The sequence below is a fragment of the Scardinius erythrophthalmus genome (assembly GCF_964197995.2).
Source record: "Scardinius erythrophthalmus genome assembly, chromosome: 1".
Lineage (NCBI taxonomy): Eukaryota > Metazoa > Chordata > Actinopteri > Cypriniformes > Leuciscidae > Scardinius > Scardinius erythrophthalmus.
In genome coordinates this window covers 26,144,514-26,161,981 of record NC_138221.1, presented here as the reverse complement: position 1 = coordinate 26,161,981, position 17,468 = coordinate 26,144,514, and the positions used below count along the sequence as shown (strand labels likewise).

Here is a 17,468-nt window from a genome sequence, read left to right as displayed (position 1 = left end):
CGGTTGCTAAGCCACAATTGGCCAGTGGCGGTTTTCGGGCGTGGCTTAGCGAAGGGTCAATTAGCATGAAGAACTGTAGGTCTGTTAAGATGTTTTGCGTCGTGATGTTATTTTCAACAACTTAAATGATGTTATTTAAGTTCTTGTGAAAAATAATAATGATTTAAATGAAGTATTTACACATTATGACTTTAAATCATGGTGATTTAAAGCTCCAGTATGTGACTTTGGTATTTGACCACAAGAGGGCGCAGTTTCCAACAATAACAAAGGCGAAGCTTGATGACGCTATGAAGGAGGTGACGATGGGAGATGTGGTTTATAATGCGTTTTCACCATCTAGCGATGTATCTAAATGGAATTAATGAATCATGATCACGGATGAGGTAATTTATTCGTTTTTGTATTACTTGTATGTCTTATCGTATTATTTTATGTCATCATAATTAATGAACTGCAAGGGACGTGAAATGTTATGCTATATTAGGCTATCCCGTTACAACATACAGCTATTTGTCAAATGATTTGTTTGGTTAATGTTGTGCAGTTTTACGTTTTTTATGGTTAATGCCGTGTTGTTTAACGTGTTCAAACCAATATCTAAAAGTAAATTTGAACGAACATTTGCAAGTAATGACTAAATATTTTTTTTAACATCATCTCCGATTGTAATTGTACTGCCATAATCTCGGTCACCACACGTGATAAAAAGCCTTACCAAAGTACAAAGAGCAATATAACTTTGTTTATAAGTGCTATTATTGACAGTTGCATGTCTTACCTGTCTCAATACACTCGCGAGAGAGTCTCTGACAAGTCCAGACGCGCAGCTCTCTCCATCTCGAAAACGCCTGCCGATATTTATCCGGGTTTTATTCCTCCGTTTGTCACACAGTCCGTGACTCCGCGTGTATCCGAATATGGACGCTTTCGTTTTGTTGGCACTTCAATACTCGCCAAAGAGTTCGTGATCCATAACAGCTATAACCATACAGTCTATGGCTATAACGCTTTAACCACCACTTCCGCATTTGACCATGCGATATTCCGGTGTGGTGGGTCATATTTTTTATTTTATTCCTTTTTTTATTCTTTGTCAGATGTCTTTATTGTTTATTGTGATAAGAAAAAAACCTCAATAAAGTTGTAAAAAAAAAAAAAAAAAAATCCGGTGTGGTGGAATATCCTATCACATGGTCCACACCGGAAAGAAGGATAGAGAGAGCGGACATTGCGTCACTGAGGCGCGACATTTCTTTTCCGGGACGGCCAGTTATTTAAAATCGGAATTTCTCTGAAATAAAAAATCTTTGGAGACTTTTGAGATATTGTAAGTACATAACTGGAGGAAATATATCACACTGTGCAAGTTATTTTTGGAAATTTTATTACAAAATCCCTACATATTGGAGCTTTAAATGAGTTGTTGCACAATATTGTTTTGCTATAATAGAGTGAAATATCACAGTCATGAGAATAATCTCACAACGCAAAACATCTATTACGCAATAATGTACTTTTTGTATTATAATTTAGTATTTTTTCATTTGATTGTGGGGTGAAATGTGATCTTTGCCAGTTTCACCGACTGGATATCATATTCTTGAAGGGATTATATGAGTGAATCTGTCATTGATCACATGAAATGGTTGGTTAGCGGGACCTAAAGAAAGAGTGTTTGCTCTGAAACGATTGTATTGAAGGAAGTCTTGAGAGACGGACGGGTAAAATTAGATTGACAGAAGCACCAGGAGGCTCAAGTGTGTCAGACGTATCTGTGTCACACTCGTCCTCCTCGTCAGATTTTACACCTTTGTGTGATTCCAACACAGTCGAAGATTTACTGCTCTTATCAGATCTGATTTCATGAGGAACTTTACAATCATTTCACGCTGAGCTTGAGAATGTGCTTCAACAGTCTGTCTTTAAAACAACAAAGGAAAAAAAAAAGTTTGTTTTTAATTATTTTACGTTTACTTAGATAAATGTACTATTGACACACATGCACCTGAGTTAAAAAATGTAGGAGGGCATTAAAAAGGTTCAGGACTGCAATGATAATTGATCAAATTACCGGTATGTGTTTTTCCTTTAAAAAAAAGCCTTCAAGCTGTGTAAATTGTGTGTGTGTGTGTGTGTTTATCTTTCCGTCCTGTTATGGGACAGCCCAAAAACTACAAGGAACCTTTAGATAAATAAAAACCAATAATAATAATAATAAAAAAAAACCTTTATATGATGGACTTTTCATTGTAAACGAGCCTGAAATTACAGAGGGACTCTTATTTTGAAAAAGATGAGTTTGATAAAATATGCATTTGTACAGCTCTCTAAAACATATTACAATATAAACACCTTAAAGTAAATGTCACAATTCATTAACAGTAGGCCATGACCATAAACGGACAACTAAACGAAAAACATGAAATTAACTAAAGGTTCAAATGTTTAATTAATTTGAATGAATTGTTAAAAAAAACAACAACGATTAATTCATCTTTTAACGATTAATCGTAGCTCTAGTAGGTCATAAACAATCCATTGTCATAAATGCGTGGTATTCATTGTTTGGTCTGAAACCGCGAGCGTTAGAACAGCACCTTTTTTGTATATCCAAATAAAGTTAAAGTGTTTAGTTGTTTGTAGTCAAAGCAGCAAAAACACACAAAATCTGTTTACAAACTGATTTTTGGAGTAATCTGAATGTATTTAGATGTGATTCCAGACATAAAGTTTTTTAATATGTGTAGGAAAATGAATAAATGCATTAAATGTAGCAGGTTGAGTCTGATTGAGTTTCAGTGTTGAGTATATTCATCAGACTGAGAATAAGGGTTCGGCCCGTTCTGGGAGAGAAGGATTGGGGAAAACAGCAGAAATGAAAGGAGTACGGCAAGAAACTGAAACTTCGGGTGGAATAACTCAAGCGCTCTCTGATAAAAAAACGCAGATGGGTGGTCGAGCAGAAGAGGGACTAATGACTGTATTTACGAGATGAACGACAACACATGTTGTAATTGTGGAAAACATTAACCTTGAAAACTCAAGTCTAGCATTAAAGAGTCACGGTGTAAGCAGATCATAATTACCTGTTCATCCACTGGGCAGTTTAGTTCATAAGAATCGCTTACACAGCTGGTTTATGAGCAATAAAACTACATTTCCCATCATTCTCGGTGGCAGCAGGATCAGTTGCATTGCTAATGTTCATCCTCTCTTTTAGAACTCTTTTTAGGACTCTTTTAGAACTCTCTCTTTTAGAACTCTCTCTTTTAGCTCTCTTTTTTAGAACTCTTTTTAGGACTCTCTTTTACCACTTTTCCACCAAAAAAGAACTGGTTCGGAACTGGTGCTGGTTCAAAGTTGGTTCAACTTGCGAACCTTCTCAGAACCTGTTTGTTTTTCCACTGACTAGAGAGCCCAGCGAACGACGTTGTTAAGTCATTGTGTACGTTGCCATACGTCTTAGCTTTCCCAGAAACGCTTCCGCCAACTTCAAGCATAACAATACAATGGCGGACTACATCGTCTTTCTGCAAATGTTTCTCCTGGCTTTGCGATCCTATATTGGAGTCAGAAGAAGACGTTTAGAACACATTTGTGCTGCTCGTCTGGATTACTATAGACGGAGGTTACAAGGTTACGCTCGAGAAGAAGTTCGACAATAACCCCGCCCCAGCCCCCGACGTAAGCATGATGTGGTAAAAGAACGGTTCTAGTCCAGCAAATATGGAAGCATATGGGTAGCAAATTTCAATTTGAAATGTAATATGCAAAATGACAATGCAATATGTAAAATGGCAATGCATTTCTGTATTTAAATTAAAATTTTCCATTACATTTGTGCAACGTTTGGTGCAAAATGAAAATGAAAATTCAATTATATAATTTACATTTGCCATTTCATACACTAGTTTTAATATGCAAATTGAATACACATTTTAACGCTTTATAAGTTGCAAAATTAAAATTAAAATGTATTACAGAAATTATTAGATATGTTTAACATGTTCAAGCAAAAACTGTAGCAAAATTGTAATTTAAATGTTATTTTTTCTTAATTGCATTTACACTCACAGTTAAGACACTTGCGATTGCATTTCCATTAAGTGTCCCGCAATGAATGTAGCAAAATTCAATGTGCAATTTGAAAATGCATTCTGAGCCGATCACGTGCCCGCCCCGCCCCGCCCTGCCCTGCCCTGTCCTGCCCTGTCAATCACTGCGTTGCTCGGCAACAGGTAAACATAGGCTATGGTGCATATTTTGAGGTGTTGGAAGGAAACACGGCGGCGGCAGATCTGATACGAGTGTTACATTCACTAGCAGATGAAGTGGAGCGTGGACAGAGAAATGGTAGTGTTTCTGAAGATTATTACGCGTCTGCAGGTGATAGAACCAGTACGATGTTGGACCATCTGGGTCTGGGAGAATGTTCTGCCTTATCAGGCGTCAACATTATGCTGAGCTGCTGTTGTCTGATGCTGGACTGTGTTGATGGTTTCGTTTTGTATAAAATATTATCATTGTCTGATACATGCTTATCTTTATTCTTATTACTATTAACTTTAATACCCAATAATGTTGGAGATCCTTTAGTTTTTCCTTACAAATGCATTGGCCTATTAACTGTTACTCTGTGATCACATAATATGACAAAGCTCCATTGGTATTCTGTATTAATAGCTACCGAAAAACGTGAACGCTCTTTAATAACTGACTGTAATGTTCAATAAAGTGACGAATGTGATGTGTGTGACCATCTTTGTTTGCAGCTGTATAATCATAAAATATGAGGCAGACATGCGAATCCCCTTTCTATTTTATAAAGCATATTGAAGGTATTAATACACAGGGTCACGGAATCTGACGGGTCAAATTCATCGACCTAGCCTTTTTTGGGTGAATGTGGAGCAGGTCGAGGGCTGGTGACGTCATCGCCTATAATTCAGTGTCTAATATTTTCAACAACGAAGCAGCACACGAAACTTTAACCGGCAAACGATCGCACAAACAAACGAGACTATTTTGGGTGAATGTGGAGCAGTAGGGGGGCTGAGTGACCTCAGAATGAGGTTTATTACAATAAATATTATTTTAATATTTAAGAAACCGAAGCAGCACAAAATTAACGTTTATCTGCCCAAATTAGCACAAACATATGATAATTTTGGGTGAACGTTGAGCAGGTGACGTCATCGTCTATAATTCGGTCTATATTTCAAAAACTGAAGCATCACAAACCGAACAAGATCTATTTTATTTGGAGCATGTGGCGGCCTGGGTGACAGAATTACCTATAAATATTCTTTTACTATCTAAAAAACAGAAGCAGCACAAACAAACAAAAATTACAGCACAGACTAAGTAAAAACGATTGAGCCTTTTGTGTTGGGGGCGGGGCCAACTTCACGCAGCGATTGACAGGGCGGGGCGGGGCGGGCACGTGATCGGCTCAGAATGCATTTTCAAATTGCACATTGCATTTTGCTACATTCATTGCGGGACACTTAATGGAAATGCAGTCGCAAGTGTCTTAACTGTGAGTGTAAATGCAATTAAGAAAAAATAACATTTAAATTACAATTTTGCTACAGTTTTTGCTTGAACATGTTAAACATATCTAATCATTTCTGTAATACATTTTCATTTTAATTTTGCAACTTATAAAGCGTTAAAATATGTATTCAATTTACATATTAAAACTAGTGTATGAAATGGCAAATGTAAATTATATATTTGAATTTTCATTTTCATTTTGCACCAAACGTTGCACAAATGATGGGAAAATTAAAATTTAATGACAGAAATGCATTGCCATTTTACATATTGCATTGTCATTTTGCATATTACATTTCAAATTGAATATTGCTACCAATATGCTTCCATAAGCAAAGAGTTGGTGCCGCTTTGGAACCAATTTTCCTGGCCGAGAACCGGTTCTTTGGCTGTTGAAACACAAAGAAACACGAAGAACTGGTTCGCGAGTAGGCACCGGCTCCGAACCGGCACCAGCACTGCCTTGGTGGAAAAGGGGTATTTTAGAACTCTCTTTTAGAACTCTCTCTTTCAGAACTCTCTCTTTCAGAACTCTCTCTTTCAGAACTCTCTCTTTCAGAACTCTCTCTTTCAGAACTCTCTCTTTCAGAACTCTCTCTTTCAGAACTCTCTCTTTTAGGACTCTCTTTTTCAGAACTCTTTTTCAGAACTATTTTTAGAACTCTCTCTCAGAACTCTCTCTCAGAACTCTCTCTCAGAACTCTCTCTCAGAACTCTCTTTCAGAACTCTCTCTTTTAGAACTCTCTTTCAGAACTATTTTTAGAACTCTCTTTCAGAACTCTCTTTTAGAACTCTCTCTTTTAGAACTCTCTATCAGAACTATTTTTAGAACTCTCTTTCAGAACTACCTCTTTTAGAACTCTCTTTCAGAACTCTCTTTTTTAGGACTCTCTTTCAGAACTCTCTCTTTCAGAACTCTTTCAGAACTATTTTTAGAACTCTCTTTCAGAACTCTCTCTTTTAGAACTCTCTCTTTTAGAACTCTCTTTCAGAACTATTTTTAGAACTCTCTTTCAGATTTACCTCTTTTAGAACTCTCTTTCAGAACTCTCTTTCAGAACTACCTCTTTTAGAACTCTCTCTTATAGAACTCTCTTTCAGAACAATTTTTAGAACTCTCTTTCAGAACTCTCTTTTAGAACTCTCTCTTTTAGAACTCTCTTTCAGAACTCTCTTTTTCAGGCTCTGAGCTGGCAAGCAGCTTTTTAAGGTCGGCGTGTTTGAGGTTTTGTTGATGTATTTGGGGTCATGAGAACATCCCAGCGGTCGCCTCACTCTCTGTCTGTCGTTTGGGTGCTAATGGACTGTGTTCCAGATGTGTTTTCTCAAGGGTTACACACACACACACACACACACACACACACACACACACACACACACACACACACACACACACACACACACACACACACAAACTCTATCAATGCTTGTGAGGTTGGAACCAATGATTAACCAGTAATGCTGTATTAACCAACCATTCCCATTCATTAACCAGTATTTGGCTATTTTGAGACCAAATAGCTGGTCAACAGACGTTTTCCCAAATCTACAGCCATTGTTAATGGATAATGCAGAAAAGTTCAGATGAGTTCTATGTAGAATCCTAGGGTTCTTGACTCTGTTTTAAAGAACACTTTCTGCCATTAAAGGTTCTGAATTAGGAGAAATGTCTTAAATGTCATCATTTACTCACCCTCAAACCTATTTCAAACGTGTATGAACTTCTTTCTTCTGCTGAACACAAAAGAAGATATTGAAGAATGTCGGTAACCAAACATGTGATGGACCCCATTGACTTTATAGTTTTTTTGTGTTTTTTTACTAGGGTATGGAACTCAACTTTTTGGTTACCAATATTCATTTTTGGGTGAACTATCCCTTTAAATGATTGCATAATACTTTCATGTTCAATGGGCTATTTTCCAACAATTTTTTTTCTACTGATAAAGTATGTTTACAAGTTGTTTATTTTATAAAATGTTATTAAAATCTAATGAAAACGAAAATAGTTAATTTAAACTAAATCCATTAAATGGAATTTAGATGAATATTTCACACAATATTACTGAAAATTAATATTTGAAATCAGAAACTGACAGAGCTTATATAATTACTGTGTTTTGATATAGGACAAATATTGTTCAATTATTATGTATAATTTTCTTTATTTATTGAAGTCTGATTTATGATTATTTTTTTTCTACTTAGGTTTGCAATTAAAATAGCCTGTGCTGCTATTATGGCATGAATGCATCAATGAATGTTGAAAACCAAGAAAACAACAACGCATTTTTAGCTGATCAGGCGTTAGCAAGCTGGCTGTTGATGCAGATTGTCTCAGAATGACTAAATATTGTCCAGTTTACTGTTCAGTTTTGGCTTTATACAAGTCTCTGCTCTCTAGATATCAGCACTGGTCATAGTTCTGTCAAACTATCAACTATCAACATAGGGGAGTGTCTGCCATTACAAATACATCGAATCATCTATTTTAAATCTGGATCAGCCAAAGTCGTCCCATGTGGGAATCTGTGACTCGCTCAGGGTGTGGAGGAGCGTCAAACACTAAAATAACTCACCGACCTGACAGACTCAATGGAGTGTGCAGATCTGAATCACTAACCACCCAGACCAGTTCCCGGGGCGCGGGGGAACGCCACGAGTCCCGCTATCAGAGCAACCTTTTTGCTGCTGAGTTTTAAACCTGGAAATAATAGGGGGAATTTGTGATTCCCATGTTTTGAACATCTAGAAATGTCTAAAGCTACATTGCCTTTGATCTATTCAGCTGTAAAAGATTTCATTAGCTAGAAATTGCTTTTTGTCAATGTTAATCTTCACAAAATGTGTTTTGCCCACCATTGGCACTGTGTTTGGGAAGCTTGTTTGGAAATTACGATTAAGTTTAGTAGGGGGTGTCACGATTCGATACATATCACGATACTGGTCTCACGATACCATATTATTGCGATACTTCAAAACACGTGATAAAAGGTTAACAAAAAACGCACTGTTGATTAAAATGCTAAATTTGGCGTTACATTGTGTGTGTAAATAGGCTTGGACTTTTTGCTGGAAACTAGGCATGTGCCGGTATTCGGTAATGCGATAAATCGCGGTAATGAATATGCACGATATTGTTATCGTGGGCACTTCAAAATACCGTGAAAAATAATAGATCAGAATTTATATTTATAGAACGCGTATTAGCTTATTTTTCATCAACCGCTTAAACAAACACTGCGTATGCTGCGCGAAACACGTGCGCACTCTGATGTAAACAATCCCCACATGTAGGCACTGTGTGCATGCGGCGCAGTGCGCGCTCTAGTCTAATGTAAACAATCCTCACATGGAGAAGAAGCATGACGGAAGGAGGAACGCTGCCGACGATTTATCCCCCTTCTAAAAGCAGAGCTGTCAATACGCATTCAGCGTGAGACTCACGCAATTTACACTTTTCAAATGCTCTCGCGCCACATGCAGTTTCTCACGCAGAGAAAAATCGCGGAGCAAAGAGGACACGGAGACAGACAGACTAGACAGAGCAGGTTATTATGGTATGAAAACAATTCTCAGCTCTCAGGTTCTGTCCATTTTATTACGAAATTCAGACAATAAATACTGTTTTGGTGCTTGTAATTGTGACTTGACAGATCACTGTAGCGCCTCAGTTCAAGTAAACCGATCATCTGTTACTTTTTATTTAAAGATACAGTAGGCTACAATTTACCGAAAGGTATATATGCCTCATACATAATATCGATCATTCAGTGTTTTTCAACCACGGAAAGAGGTCAATAAAACTGCAGGTGAACAATTATGTCACAGAACGTTACATTTAGGCTACCTCAGGAAAGCCATTTAATGACCAACACGTTAGTTGACTAGAAAAAAATAGCTATAGAGAGGAGTATTTTGCTAAATATGTGCACTATATTACATTTGTATTATATTTTTACTTGTGTCATAATTGTTATTATAATGAAAACCAAATTATATTTAATTTAATTAGTTAATTTTTAACCTTTAATAATACCAGCTGACAGGGCTCTCTGTATGTTTACAGCATTATGTGAGATATATTTTTTCTTGAGAAAAATTAACATCTATCTACTGTAGCCTACCTAATAATTATCCAAAAAGTCAATACTGAATCAAGATTGAAATCAAATCCCAAGAATTGAAAGCGTGAAAATTGTGTAAAATTCTATTTAGTTACCAAATGTTTTGACAATCACTATTGTAATGCAAGTAGTTTTTTTTCTACATCCCCCCCACCAATCCATCCATTTCTCTTGAGCAATTAAAATATCGTGATAATACCGTATACCGTGGTAAAAGCTCAATCAATTAATCGCAGCATGAAAAGTTGATACCGGCACATGCCTACTGGAAACCCAAAGCACAGGACAATACAGACACCAGAGTAACAATATTCATGATTCTGAGGCATTATTCAATTTCTGAAACGAATATGTTTGCACTCTTTCACTGACTAGATATATTTAAAATATAGGCCACTTTTTACTGGTAACGTAAGACATTTGGCATTATCAGGACCCACAAATATTCCCCCATTGCATGATTATACATTATATTCAACATACAGTAGTTTAATGTAGTACTGACACTAAAACTCTGTAGCTTTTTTTTCTCACACAGTAATTTATATTTTGGTGAACTACCCACAATACAGGTTGTCACTATCTACGATACATATTGATGCATTTTTGTATTGCGATATATTGTGAAACGATATATTGTTACACCCCTAATTTTTAGTCAGTTTCAATCTTGTTCCCGCCAAACGTGTTTTAAGAATGTTTTGTTGTGAAAGTGGCAAAAGGAAGGTGTTTTCTGGACTGTCCATTGAAGACGCACACATTATTGTTTCTGGTTGTGTGTGTTGGTATGATCTGGTCAGACCTGTTGTGTCCCACCCTCTCCTGCAGCTCGAGCGCTGTGAGATTCTGTGGCGCGTGGGAACCGCTGTCGGCCATCTTGCGCCTGTTTGGGCTTGCAGTGTTGCAGTTCAGTTGAACTCAGTGATTTGTTTGTGTCCTTGGGCGACTGCTCTAACCCGACACCTGCGTGAGTTCACCTGCCTTACCAGTTCCTTCGCGCCAAGAGTTTTTGTAAACACTGCAAGATCCAAACCACTGGGCCGCTCTATTATTTATGGTTTATTGTGCAAAATTTAATTTTGATGGTTTAACCTGTTAACTTTCAAACCGATTTTTGAGCATAGATCCGAACTTAAACATTGTACTTCATGAAAGCTTTGAAAAACAGACTTTTTTATATATACGAAGACACTCAACAAATTATTGCAGAAGTAAAAGCATTTAAAAAAATGATAGTGTACAAATGTTAAAGAAGATGCGGTTTACTGTAAAGCAAATGTTCTGAATTATATTTTATATAAAATACATATTTTTCTAAATAATTTGGATTCTAAAATCACTATAAATAAATTAAAACCACAGGCTGTCTAACCAAGTTTTAACCAAAAAAAAAATGAGTCCGTCTTAAAGGTTTTAAAGTTCAATTTCTATGATGACACCAATTTCAAAAATATGTGAGGGGAAAAAGCATTAAAATACCATATATAAAAAAAAACACTATTATGAAGTAGTAGTACACAAAGATAGTCAAAGGTCTTCCTTCACCCACGTTTGTTGGTTTAATTAGACTGCATTATAATATCATATAATATTTAGGGATGTCCCGATCAGGTTTTTTTGCCCTCGAGTCCGAGTCATTTGATTTTGAGTATCTACCGATACCGAGTCCCGATCCGATACTTCTATAATACATAAAAAAAGAATAAAGAAGAGCGAAAAACAGATCCAGGATGTTCCTTATTTTTTATTTAATTCACCTTATTTTAACATTCAACAACTCTGTTAACAAACAGAGCACTTCTGTGAGGTAGCTTGAACAATCAAGTAATAAATAACATAAGTTCTTCACTTTTGGACTTAGTGCACCAGTAAATATAAAAAAAGTCTAATATATAAACAAATAGCACCTCAACTTAAAATACCCAGCAGGCATGTTAAACAAATAAAAAAATAAAAGTGCCACAGTGTTTGCAAAGCCAGTAATGTGCTTTTAGGAACTGCACTCGGCGGTTTCACACAGCACACCTTAGCAGAGCGTGCAGCGCGTATTTTTATAAAACGTATTTTTGATAAACGCTGCCAGTGTGAAAGCAAAACGCGCGTGTCCTGCTCCTGCCCACTATACGCACTGGTCCTGCGCTGCTTACGCTCTGCTAACGCGTGCAGTGTGAAACCGGTGTAACTCTGTGCCACCGCATAACTATAGATGTGTTAAAAAAGAATGAGAATATATATACATATATATCCGAGTCCTGATCGGGAGGTAACATCCGATTCCGATCGAGTCTGAAACAACGTGATCGGGCCCGATTTCCGATCACGTGATCGGATCGGGACATCCCTAATTGTATTATATTATATTATATAGGATTTCAAGTAAAAGCCGCAAAGTCATTTTTCCAGAACCTTTACTTTCGCTGTTCCTCAGCGGTGGCTTGATCTTTGCATGACTCTAAAACACCTAAAATCGCATCTTTTCCTTCAGCATTTGACTGAATCCTCAATATGTCTCATTTCCCTCCCTGTCCTCTTCTAAACAATGTTTTAGATGTCAAATTTTACCTTTGTTAATGGTATTGCCTCCTTAGGATGAATCACTTTGTCGTATTTCTTGTTTGTAAGTCGCTTTGCATATGGAATCAATGGAAATTTGGAAATGAGTAAATGTAATGATTTGGGAAGTGTTTTTCTCTAATTTATATTTTTTATTGCTCTATAGTAACCAACACAGTCTGCACAGTTAAAAGGTTAGTTGTGTAGTTTTATTAGCATTTAGCTTTGTTCTTCCCTGCCTTCGTTGATCTGAACAGGCCTGTGACTCACCAGAGACCCGCTGCTCTTTGACACGAAGTTTAAACAAGCACGTCGTTGTCCAAACACGTCTCTGAATAGTATAATCAACAATGTGTTTGGCTGAACCGCATTTAAAACAAAACATCCCACATACTATATCAGTGCAAGTGTGTGTGTTCGAGACGCTTAGCTGTAATTACAGACGGCGGTGTCAATTCATGTGTCCGCCAGGAGTGAGACGTATGCTGTGTTTTACGAGCTGCTGCTGACCTAACCTGTGTTTGGACGAGCTCTACAGACCCAGCATTCCTGAGCGAGTGTGTAAGACGTGCAGGAAACTGCTCCGTTGTAGATCTGTTTCTCGTCCGCTCGCGTTGCTAGCATTAGCTAACAAGAGCCTCTTCAGCTGCTGTTTATTTAAGATGTTAAACGCTGATATCAGAGATCCTCTTCACCCTTGTGAATGTGATGGCCCTAGCAACCACCCGAACACCCTGGCAACCACATAGAAACATGCAAAACCATTCAGAACACACTAGTAACGGCGTAGCAACAACCTAGCATTGTAAACAAGCCTTGCATTTTCTTAAGAAAATGGGAAATCTGGTTATCTACAAAAATCTACAAAGTTATCTGAATTTTCTGAACTGTTATAACACATTTTTGTATTTAGAATAGCATGCACAAACAATTTGCTGGTAAAATAAACTGGAAAAGCTTCTTCAGGCGGATGATGTAATTGTCTATTTTTGCTGTTTCTTGTTTATTCTGCCAGTCAGGGTTTGAAATAAACACTTGTGTACATTATTAAACATGCTTATTATTAAAGCACACACACACACTCACACTCGCACACACACTCACTCGCTCACTCTAACACACACGCACGCACAAACACTCTCACACACAAACACTCTCACGCTCAAACACAAACACACACACACACACACACACACACACACACACACACACTCACACACGCACATACACTCTCTCTCACTCTTTTACACACCCGTAACACCCCGCTCTCCTCTCTCTCCTCCAGAAACCATGTCGGACGCAGACAAGTTCCTGTACGTGGACCGTAACCTGGTCAGCAACCCTCTGGCTCAGGCCGACTGGGCCACGAAGAAGCTGGTATGGGTGCCGTCGGAGCGGCTGGGGTTCGAGCCGGGCTCCGTGAAGGAGGAGCACGGGGACGAGGTGGTGGTGGAGCTCGCAGACTCGGGGAAGAAGGTGCGGGTCAACAAGGATGACATCCAGAAGATGAACCCGCCCAAGTTCAGTAAGGTGGAGGACATGGCGGAGCTCACCTGTCTGAACGAGGCGTCCGTGCTGCACAACCTCAAGGAGAGATACTACTCCGGACTCATATACGTGAGTCTGAACACACACACACACACAGAGAGAGCCAACTCAGATCACAGGGAACATCTCTGAACAAACCTTCTTCCAGGAACATTAATAGAACGTTTGTTTAAAGTGATCGGGTCTTTAGTAATGTGGTCACACTTCACAATAAGGTTCATTAGTTAACAACCTTTCTTAACATGAACAGTACTTCTTCAGCATTTATTAATCTTAATTCATATTAATTTCAACATTTACTAATACAGTATTAAAATCATTAATGATAATAACATTAGCTAATGCACTGTGAACTAACATGAACAAACCAAACAAATTGTATTTTTTTATTAACTAACATTAACAAAGAGCAACTAATACAGTAACAAATGCATTGCTCATTGTTAGTTCATGTTAGTATACACATACAGTATATAATGTTAACAAATGCAAACTTTGATTTTAATAATGTTTTAGTAAATGTTGAAAGTAATATAAACTAAGATTAATAAATGCTGTAGAAGTATTGTTCATTCTTAGTTCATGTTAACTAAGGTAGTTAACTAATGCTAATTAATGAACCTTATTGTAAAGTGTTACCAGTAATGTTCTCAAAATGTTAGCACATTATTTATACATCGCTCATGAAACGTTTTCTCTGAAACTCTTAACGTTTTTAAATGTTACCAGTTTTAGGATGTTCAAAGTAAAGAACCTTTTTAAAACATTTAAAATACTGGACGTTTTGAACGTTCTGAGATCGTTCAGAAATAGTTTTTTTTTTTGTAACATAATGGGAATATTAGAAAAAACGTTCTTTCTAATATATTTTTGGACCCTGTAAAGCCTGACATGAAATAGTAGCCAAATATATATTTAATGTTAGTTTCATATTTGCTACATCAGGGTTTTATGGCTCATATAAGTATGATATAGTGAGAATATGGAGGAAAAAAACAGCTCAATTTTATTCAGAGACCCAAACTGAAGAAAAGTATGCCATTTTGTGCAGATAGTACTAACATTTATTCAGATATTATGATATTTATACGGGAAAAAGTATGAAATTCTGCTTGCAATGTGTATTAATGAGATCTTTATAACAGTATGGCAGATACTTGCAAAAAAATGCATATAAATATCAGTCATCTGCCAATATTATCTTAATAAGATGATATTTAAATGCTTAGTTTTATGATCAAAGCTCTGTAGTTTTAAAACATAAATGCAATATGATGATTTTTCCATAATTTGATGTCTGGATAATCTAGAAAAACCAGGAGGCTTTCATAGGGTTAATACGAGAACTAGGTCCTACAATTGAATTTCCCTCAATTCCACAGTCCCACCAGTTTGATTGTTTTCCCAGGTAAAACAGGAGCTCGTTCCGTGTTTTTGTGGGTCAGAGGTTTGTTTTTGAAAAATGTTAAGATATCCAACAGCCTTGAATGCAGATAACGGGGTCTCACTGACTCGATCGCTGAAACTGTTCAGTGCCGTTTCTCCAAACAGGAAGCTTTAGGAACAATGTGCCCCCGAGGGACAGGAAATGATGCGTGCGGGAGGGGAGAGCAGGTTTGAGTTAAACATGATTGAGAAAGAGAGAGAGAAAAACTTTGAGAACAGAGTCTCTACTAGACAGTCATCCAGTCTGGTTAAGAGAAGTCAGGCCTGGTTGATCCGGGTTTGGGTTCACACTGGTTCCAGTTCTTGAATCTGAATCTAACAGGTCTGTTATGTCGTTCTGAAGCCGATTTGAGTCATAAATGTGAGCACTAGCACGACAACCACATACTTTTTTTGCAGTGCAACAATTTAGTTGCATTAACAGAAAATAAAGAGGTTTTGTGTTTGGAAAAGCTCAATCTGATTACGTTAACTCGATTAACACACATGAGGAGAACTAACATGCCAGCAATGGAAAGTCCTCAATTCACCTTTTTGCTGATATTTTTGTTCTTCTGGTTTTATGACGAAAACAAATGAAACTTGCTCACAGACTCTTTCTGCAGTGAGGATTATACATATATTATATTGCAATAAAGAAATGCAACATTTATTAACAGACGGACTTTCTGGACTTGCGTTTTCTCAATGTGTTTAGTGATGATTACGGAACTGATATTTAATAATATCCTGATTCTTTGTGCTGTTCTGGCCCAGAGTTCATGCGATCCTGCTCATCAGGTGCGGTTTGCTTATGCAAATCAGACCAGATTAGTTTCATACCAACTGTGAACCGCAGTGAAACCCAGACCTAATGTGGACATGCATTCATTTCACTTCAGAAAACACTGTAAACGTAAATAAATAAAGCAGCTGTGTGATATTACTGTTTTTTACACAGTTATTACTGTATTTTTGAGACATTTGAAGGCCAGTGTGGATGTTGTGTGTGTGTGTGAGTGACTGAACGCCTCTGTTGTGTGCCGCAGACGTACTCGGGTCTGTTCTGTGTGGTCATCAACCCGTACAAGAACCTGCCCATCTACTCCGAGGAGATCGTGGACATGTACAAGGGCAAGAAACGCCACGAGATGCCACCGCACATCTACGCCATCACTGACACGGCCTACAGGAGCATGATGCAGGGTAACACACACACACACACACACACACACACACACACACACATGTCTGGTTTACTATCTTTGTGGGGACTCTCCATAGACGTAATGGTTTTTATACTGTACACACTGTATATTCTGTCCCCTTACTCTAACCCTACCCCTAAACCTACCCATCACAGAAAACTTTCTGCATTTTTACATTTCCAAAAAAACTAATTCTGCATGATTTATAAGCTTGTTTACCCATGGGGACCTCAGTTTAGGTCCCCACTGTGACACGAGTCCCCATGAGTCTGTGTGCATTCAGGTTGAAGTCCCCACCGGGATAGAAAAACAGGTACACACACACACACACACACACACACACACACACTGAGGTTCGCTATCTTTGTGGGGACTCTCCTTAGACGTAATGTTTTTTATACTGTACAAACTGTATATTCTGTCTCTTTACACTAACCCTACCCATCACACACACACACACACACACACACACACACACACACACGTTTTTCTGTATGATAAGCTTGTGTACCTCAAATTAAGTCCTCATGAGTCTGTGTGCATTCAGATTTAAGTTCAGCCACCGGGATAGAAAAACATGTACACTCTCACACACACACACACACACACACACACACACACACACACACACACACACACACACACACACACACACACACACACACATACACACACACACACACACACACACACACACACACACACACGTCCTACAGGATGTAGATTCTGACTCGAACTTCAGTCAGTTCCTCTTCCTGTCATTCAAATAAATTCAAGTCACACAAAGTGGTTTCATTAGTCCAGCGCAGACAAAACATAAATGTTGACATCATTAATGTAGACTAATAATATTACTCCCTGAAACGTAAATAGATTTTATCAGCTGATTTGAGATGTTTTCTCTGCTGTCGGAACGCTGAAATACAACAACATAAAAACGTTAATAAAAGTCTGTGATTTAAAGATGCCTTTTCTAAAATTAATATTATAAACACACAAGACAACAAAAGTGATATGATACTTTTTTTGGCTATTTGAATAAATATG

At 37.6% G+C, this 17,468-nt stretch overlaps 1 protein-coding gene across 2 annotated transcripts in view; it reads left to right on the top strand.

The window, feature by feature from the left end:
* The window catches only part of myh9b (myosin, heavy chain 9b, non-muscle), a 58,473-nt gene that overhangs the window by 7,762 nt on the left and 33,243 nt on the right, over positions 1–17,468 (top strand). For both annotated transcript variants that reach the window (XM_081384457.1, XM_081384458.1), the window contains exons 2-3: positions 13,526–13,857; positions 16,263–16,419. In XM_081384457.1, coding sequence (XP_081240583.1) covers positions 13,531–13,857; positions 16,263–16,419 — 484 coding nt within the window. In that variant the 5' untranslated portion in view covers positions 13,526–13,530. The remainder of the gene's footprint in view (positions 1–13,525; positions 13,858–16,262; positions 16,420–17,468) is intronic.